Source organism: Phycodurus eques, chromosome 19 (assembly GCF_024500275.1).
Source record: "Phycodurus eques isolate BA_2022a chromosome 19, UOR_Pequ_1.1, whole genome shotgun sequence".
NCBI lineage: Eukaryota > Metazoa > Chordata > Actinopteri > Syngnathiformes > Syngnathidae > Phycodurus > Phycodurus eques.
In genome coordinates this window covers 11983437-11991012 of record NC_084543.1, presented here as the reverse complement: position 1 = coordinate 11991012, position 7576 = coordinate 11983437, and the positions used below count along the sequence as shown (strand labels likewise).

Below are 7576 nucleotides of genomic sequence, written 5' to 3'. Positions count from 1 at the left end.
CTTGCAGTGGCAGGAAAGTAACAAAGTACAAATACTTCTTTACATTATGTATTGCATGAGTATTTATGACTGACGACTTTTTTTTCCTTTAGACCCTACATTTGAAAACAGCTCTCTATACTTTCTACTCCTTACGGGGCACCGTGTAAAAAAAAAAAAAAAAAAAGTCAAGAGGTAAAGTCAACCACAGTTGAGATCTTGATTGACTGGAATCTTACAAGGCGGATCCAGCAGAAGCATGACATTTGCCAAGTAAAGTGTATTTGTTTTCAGTTATTAGAAAGCATAACCAATTCAGGATTTTCTCGATTACTCAGTTCGCAAAAACGGCAACGCTGAAAAGCTCCAAATGTATACAAATGTATACCATTGAAATACCTTGAACAGGGGAGCGTTGGTCCGCTTGAAATAAGTGTGCCACGTAGTTACAATTCAAACATTTAGTGGACATGTGTGAATAGATAATAGAAAAATGCCCTGTAAGAATACATTCAGCCAGACTCTCTTTTTGCTGTTTTATGATAGTAATTATGAGCAATTTTTTAAGGCATCTCCTTAAAATCTAGGCCAAACATGCATAACCCTAATGTCATAAACATTTTGTGCATCATGAAGCTCATATTTATAGTGATTTGCAAAAAAATAAAAATATAGCATTGCTGTTGTTATGCCTCATATGTTGAAAAATCATTATAAATAGTATATATTATTGCCAAAACTGTATTGTAGTTTTTGCTGACAGGGTATGCAAGCTCCAAACTATTCAATATATGTATTAAAAAAAGGGGTGGGGGGGAGAAGAGGACAAGGGACTAAATCATCACGAGGCATTGATATGAAACAAAGTTTGTGTATTTATGAGTCAATTTCTTTATTAAATGACTTCAAACATGGGAGCAAAAAAGTTGAGGAACTTGTTTCTATGTTGCAGCTTGTTTTTCTTTTTCCTGAAAGCTGTTGGTCGTTCAGTTCTTTCATACAAGTGTGCGATTGTTATTACTGTAGCCTGAAACATGTTGGAACAGACTAATTTTTACATCTCCAAACCAAACATTTAGTGTACTGGAAACATCACAGTGGATATTTTGCTTGCCAAATTAGAAAACCCAAGTGAGGAAAGTCTTCTGCTTGACAATAAAATTTTGAACTGCAACACTGTAAAAACAACCAAAAACAAAAAATGACAGGTAAAAGAGTGTGAGGTGGTCTTTTGTAAATAATTAAAAAAAAAAAAAAACAATCAAGAGGATCCCAGCAGAACCACAATAAGGCCACTTTGATGCAAGGCTTCCAAAAACGTGTTTACTGTTTATCTATTTAAAAAAAGTAGAACTAAACAAGGCTTATCAAAAGGTAGTTCAAGTCATAGTCCTTCTGCTTTGAGGCATTACAAGAAATGTCCACTTCATAAACTTGTCATGCGTTGAGGAAAGGAAAACGTTATTCTGAATTTGGATCCATTTCTCCAACTATTGCTGCATTCCGACAAAAACGAGTCGGGTTGAAGGAAAACTTAAAGCACCTAAGACCTCCTCGTGTCAGCTCCCTGCTGTTTTGAGTCCCAACCACATCTTGTAAAAACATGTGAGTCGCAAAAGGAATGCAAATGATTAGCAGCGTTAAGAATTAAGATGGTGTAAAAAGAGTGACGAGCGAGTGTAAGCACTTAGAAAACCGGTGGAGGGATCCAAATGTTGCATTACTCTTCGTATCTTGATGATTTCACCCGTTTTGTTTTGTTTTCGGCTGTGGGGAGCACAACGCCCCTCTGCTGTTACGTGAAGGACTTAGATGGAGCTCGGAGGGCGGCCATGTTCTGACGCTATTCAAATGTGTTCCCTCGCTTCTCTCCGACCCTCTACGCCCGATGTACATGTTGATGTTGGTGGGGAGGTGACTAACGCTTCGCGTTGGTCTCCTCTGCATCTTTGACAAGCAAACAAGAGATTGGACATTTCAAAAAGGAGGATCTCTATAAACATCTAATAAGGCATTTAGGATTTTTGTGTCAAGTTATTTTCTGCCTGAAGGCCATGTAAATTCTCCTCACCTTTCCTGAGTTCATCTCGCTTCTTGGCAGCTTCCTCCCTCTGCTTCTTGATAATAGCGAGTCTGGCCAGGTCAGCTCTCGCCTGCTCCGTCTTCCCCTCAAGATGAAGCTTCATATAGCGTTCCTTGGATTTCTGCTTCTCAATCTCCTCCCTGGCGGACATCACAATGTCAAATATAGTTTGCACGTTTAGTGGCAACTGACGGAATTATTTACAGGGGTTCTCCGTTTACGAAGGTACGGACAGTTACAAAGCATATATGATATGTCGTCGCATGGCACAAGACGTCGCCCTCACCTATCGTCGTACTTACTGTCCTTCATTTGATTATTTTTTAGATGTATAGCCTAGAAGTGTTTTTCAAACATGTTTACTGTAATTATGACTTTACCACAGGGATAATGTAAGTCAGTGTCAGACTATGGCGCATTACGAGGCTGCTGGGGGGGGGGGGGACTTGCATATTCACCATTTTTTAGCCCTTTCTGAAACACCGTAAGATGCCACAAGAAGGTACGAAAGTCCTATCTAATATAAAAGTAGTGCTTTGGCGTCATCTTGTGGCACCTATCAGGAAATATCTTTTTAGACGTGCTGTCCATTATTCATGGGTTTTCACTGCTCGCAGCACGACTCGTTCCCATCCCCCACTAATACTCTGACATCTGATACCATTGTGTGTCCCAGTTAGGTGTGCAATCGTTTATAGTTGACCAATAAACTGTGATAATATTTCAAACTGTGACTATTCCTGTTTCAAATCCATATTTAGCTTCCCTGAGTGTAGTAGTTGTCTTAAAAGGATCTGCAGCTGGGTCCTTTTTCTCACACTGTGATCATTAGCAATAGCACCGGGAGCTAACAGTGTGCAGCAAGGTGTTATTGGCTCAATGTACACTGCAGGTCCCAGTGCCCGGTTCTGATTCAATTATTTTACTCTCCATTTAGATGTACATTTAAAGTATACAAATAATTAAACGCGCCGCACTGACATCCACATTACTCCACTGGCTGCCGTCAGCAATTAATTTGCTTCTTAAATGATGGCACACCTTTAACGTAGTATATTTAGACCATATTTAATTATCTGTGGTTTAGATTTACAGCATGTTTTTTAATGTGATTATTTGTGGTGTTTGGGCAGGTGTGTAGACATCACCAGTGTGTATTTCAGTGACCACAAGTACGAAGTGATGGGGCTATTTTCGATCTGTGCATTGGATCAGATAAAATTTGTATCCACATTTGGAAGAGCCCTGATTCTGATCTGAAGATATCCATTTCCATACTCCCCCCCACAGGGTCTCCCATAAATTTCCATACATAGGGAAATAGTTTCAACTGCAACCATGTGACCGCTTCTTGAGCCACCCCCTCAGTATGATATCAGTTGCTCTTTATTTAAAAGCACTTTTAGGGGATCTAAAATATAAAAAATAAATGTTAAAAACAATGTGTGTCTGTAAACTTCTAGCACACCCTGTATTTATGCTGCCATCGCACATATCCCGATTCTGTCACTTGGACCATGCAGCCTAAATCCAACCACTGAAATGCTGCTACCATACTCAAAAATCATTATGGTGATACAATTACATGTGGCTTGTCAATAGCATATACCGTTGACTTGGCAGACATTTCTTGCATACAAGACCCACCTCTCTCTGCGAGACAGCTCTCGAGGAGCCTCGACATCTACTTCGGTCACTTTCTTGCTTTTCTGAGAAATGCGGTTGGGATTCTCAATTTCTATAAGTCCCTCCACGCCGCTCCTCCTCCTAGACTGCATGCGAAAACAAACGTGAGTGACACGCACAGATGAAAGCTGGCAGTCAACTCAAATAACAGCAGCGATGTTGACCTCAGACTCTTCTTCACTGCTACTCTCCTCCTCAGACTCTGAACCGCTCTCTTTCTCCACACCAGCATTTGCTTCCTTTTGGAGGAGAGGGGAAACAGTAACACATAAGACTGAGACAACTGCTGTTCAAAAAAAAGACAAAAAAATAAGAATTTCTTAACTCACCAGCTCTCTCTGGGCTTTCATCTGTCGGTCAATCTCCTCGGGATTGCTGAATTGCTTCCCTCTGCCCTTGTGGCCCTTTTTCCCTGTGCCGATTAATACACGCACGTCAATTAGAATAATGAATACACACATTTCAGAACTCACCACCATTATTGAATAAGTGATGACGAGAGTGTTAGAACAAACATGACATAAAGTCATTGGGTTAACATAGACTCACAGGCCACAAAATTAGGCACACCAGCTCTTGTAAGATCAAATAAAACAGCTGTAGGAATAAACTCCCTAAACAAATAAAGTAACATACAGACTAAAACAACAAAGCTTAGTTGCAAAACTTTAATTATTTGACAATGGCAGCATCAACCAAACAGTAGACGGTATTATTATTATTATAGTTCAATAAGTGAAGCTGTCAATGGAGGGAAACACATGGTAAAGTTAATGGCTGTAAAGGAACATGGCAATACAGAATGATTTAATAGTGCGAACGTTCTTTCACGCAAACGCAAAAATAAGCACGTAGTTCCACTAATACAAGGCACAATTCAATCCAATGCTATACATATTGGTTATGGTAGCCGTAGCCAGTCGCTGTCATAGTCGGTTAGCATGCTAAAAGCTAAGCATGCGTCTCGCCACTTTGCTAGCTACTGTTAGCTTGCTTTAACTACTGTTCACTGCGTTGCAGCGGTGACACTTACCGCCTCTCGGCATGACGAACGATAACGTCAACAATAACGTAACTCGAGCTCGCTGACTGACGCTTAAAATTTGATAGGACACGCCGTTAAAATGCAATTTGAAAAAAAGGCTGAGCAGGTCGAACTTCTCGATTTGGTTGTCAGCTAAAACTAAGCGAAAACAAATGCAGTGCGCTCGCTGCAGTCTGCGCATGCGCAGTTGCTGACCAATCGTGACCGTTCACTGTCAACAATTAAATGAATATTGAAATGCATTGATTCAAATGTTTAACTAATGAAATACGTGGTGAATTAATTTAATTTTCAAGTAAGTTAAGAAATACTGAAATAAATAATTCATGACACATTTAATATTGTTTTAATATTTACGTAAATGTTGGAATAATTTAATGATTCATGATAAAGTTCATTATTTAATTTGGGGAACTTTTGGTTCACAATGAGGTGAGTTTATTACCATGGTGATTTTTTTTTAAAGTTTATTTTACTGGTTATAATCCCTCAAGTAAGAATTCATTACACTATAACAACAATTGAATCGATACAAATAAGTTTCAATAATAATTAATAATTACACAATATTTATTTATTCTAGGCATCATTTATTTTCAAACTATTAAAATAAAATGTGCTTAATTGCTCATTGTTTCATCATGGACCAAAAACTTTATCCAATAAAACTACTCCAACTACTTTGTTACAGGTTTCACTTTAATGTGAAGAGAATAGAAAAATCATTTGTCAAACAGATGAACATTGAATATACAGTAGGTAATAAAAAAATAAGGCTATTCAAAATTAATGTAACCTAGTGCATAAAATATATTGCTATAAACTAAGCAATTGTGTGCTATATATATATATATATATATCTATATATATATAAATCAAAACAAATTCTACTTAAAAACTTCCTATGAGGAAGGCATTGTATCATGTTTGTCATTCCTTCAATGTTGAGACTTTATCACCTCCACTTCTTTCTCCATCAGGTGGTACTCTACTGTCGACTCTGTCAGCTACACAGAAAAGATCCAATGCAGATGATTAGAAGAAATGAAGAACAATAAAATATATGAAGATGATGCAGAACATGTTGTAACCCAGGCTTCTTTTCTCACCATGTCAATGAGAATTTCTATTTTCAATTTCAGGATATTATTCTCCTCCTCCAGCTGCATATTTTTCTTCTTAAGCCGCTCTACTTCTCGGACGGCTACATTTCCACCCGATTCTGACCATACAGAAAGAAGAAAATGGATACTGTGATGGCACTCAGTGATATACAGGGGGTCCTTGGCTTCAAGGTTCCTAACTGCGGCAGCTGCAAAGTTAAACCTGGCCTTTGAGCAGGGGTGTGTAGACTTTTATATCCACTGTCCATCACAGCTTTCTATTAAATGTAATAAGGCAACTAGTTTTAAGATTTTGGGTTGGCCCGAAGTCCTGTATCCCCCTGCATTGAGCATATCTTCACATTTAGAAACAATATCAGACCAATCTTTAGTAAACTGAAAACATTTTAAGCAGTTACTCGAGGTTCATTAATACTATACGTTCACAAATCGGACCTTGACACAGAGCAGAAAGTGGAAGAGTCCAATTTTACTTCTGAAATAGAATTATCATTAGTTAGCGTTATGAAGAGAAATGTTACTATTTTTAGTTGCAAATAGTTTCTTTGCATACCGAGAAAAGCTCTATACATAAACTAATTAGTTGTCGTGGTCAGGGGGCGTTGCACCCATGGGGAATCCTCCCTTGTCATGCTGCATTCCCTTTTTTCCTCTTTTTTTTTTTTTTTTTTTTTTTTTTTAAATAGTGTTGCAGGTCATGTTAAATGTTATTTATTTCAAATGGCCCTCGGGCCGTAGTGTGGAAATCCTCTGGGTTGAATGCGGAGGACAAATTTCATGAATATGGATGTCTAAAAAATGATTGCCTTCTTTTAAATTGAGGACCCTCTGTATAGACACAAAGCTCAAACACAGGAAGCATGGTGATATTCTCTGCACTGGGGGAAAAAATAGCTTGCAATCACCTGTTATCCACTGTCCATCTTCAAATTTCAACGAATGTCCTCCAATGTTCATTGAAGGAGGTCCATAGTCAAGGCCCAATTCTACTTCCTGAGTGGAACGGTCCAACTAGAAGAGAGGACAACGGTCTCTCTAATCTGTTGACTCTGCACGCATCTTTGGACTTGTTTGGAATTGTTTGGGAGCAAGAACCTACTGTGTGAAGGCTCGATAACGATGCTGATTTCCGTCGAGGAATCTTCTTCGGGCTGAACGACGGACTGAACGATTTCACAAATCGCGGGAGCTTCAGGGACATTTTCAGATCCTAAATAAGATCGAAAATCCATTGAAACAATGTTCGTGTTCATGCAGAAATGGTCTTAACGCCATGGTGTGTTTGTGGTTACCAGAAGGACGCTATGCGACTAGCTAATGCTAGGTAGCTAACAGTAACGATCTTACTTCTCAATACCTGCATTTTAATAGATACTGTCGACTGTTTCGGACGGGTTAGGAGTTGCTGGTGTTATTAAGTTTATAAATGCATATTTACCTCCAAAACTAACGCCGTGGTCGACTTCTGTGCACACAACGCATGCGTTGCACTGCGCAAGTGCGAATGTTCCATTCTATAACAGGTAAAGTTATCAAATAATTGGACGCCGAATACTACCCTTACTCAATTATTAGAACTATATGAAATTTGATATGCATGCATCACTCTTTGAGTGTTTTTTTTATGACGTTTTGGCTTGATATGTAACGAGGTAAGCC

At 38.7% G+C, this 7576-nt stretch overlaps 2 protein-coding genes across 3 annotated transcripts; both read right to left on the bottom strand.

Annotated features, from left to right (window-relative positions):
• Nucleotides 1-846: 846 nt before the first annotated feature.
• On the bottom strand, nucleotides 847-4961 carry pdap1a (pdgfa associated protein 1a). Of its 2 annotated transcripts, none has more exons than XM_061705514.1 (6): nucleotides 4782-4961; nucleotides 4078-4160; nucleotides 3913-3987; nucleotides 3710-3834; nucleotides 2051-2202; nucleotides 847-1920 (listed from the first exon to the last, which is right to left on the bottom strand). In XM_061705514.1, the coding sequence occupies exons 1-6, from the start codon at nucleotides 4792-4794 to the stop codon at nucleotides 1898-1900; spliced, it is 471 nt and encodes a 156-aa protein (XP_061561498.1). In that variant the 5' UTR covers nucleotides 4795-4961; the 3' UTR covers nucleotides 847-1897. The 2 variants fall into 2 exon arrangements, with proteins under 2 accessions (XP_061561498.1, XP_061561497.1); XM_061705513.1 differs by having other exon boundaries at nucleotides 847-1926; nucleotides 4782-4960.
• Nucleotides 4962-5167: 206 nt separating this feature from the next.
• Nucleotides 5168-7463, bottom strand: cby1 (chibby 1, beta catenin antagonist). Its single transcript, XM_061705516.1, has 5 exons — nucleotides 7356-7463; nucleotides 7017-7127; nucleotides 6823-6928; nucleotides 5903-6015; nucleotides 5168-5800 (listed from the first exon to the last, which is right to left on the bottom strand). Exons 1-5 carry the CDS (start codon nucleotides 7428-7430, stop codon nucleotides 5732-5734), a joined length of 474 nt encoding a protein of 157 aa, XP_061561500.1. The 5' UTR covers nucleotides 7431-7463; the 3' UTR covers nucleotides 5168-5731.
• Nucleotides 7464-7576: the final 113 nt, after the last annotated feature.

What these genes read in the sequence shown, in the direction of transcription:
- cby1 (XM_061705516.1), bottom strand. Translation starts at nt 7,430, where the DNA reads ATGGAACATTCGCACTTGCGCAGTGCAACGCATGCGTTGTGTGCACAG. An exon ending in CGTTATCGAGCCTTCACACA is followed by an intron (nt 6,929 to 7,016) that starts GTAGGTTCTTGC and finishes CCTCTCTTCTAG; the next exon opens with TTGGACCGTTCCACTCAGGA. An exon ending in TAGAAATTCTCATTGACATG is followed by an intron (nt 5,801 to 5,902) that starts GTGAGAAAAGAA and finishes TTTTCTGTGTAG; the next exon opens with CTGACAGAGTCGACAGTAGA.
- pdap1a (XM_061705513.1), bottom strand. An exon ending in GAGCTGTCTCGCAGAGAGAG is followed by an intron (nt 2,203 to 3,709) that starts GTGGGTCTTGTA and finishes GATGTCCGCCAG; the next exon opens with GGAGGAGATTGAGAAGCAGA. An exon ending in GCGAGATGAACTCAGGAAAG is followed by an intron (nt 1,927 to 2,050) that starts GTGAGGAGAATT and finishes TGCTTGTCAAAG; the next exon opens with ATGCAGAGGAGACCAACGCG.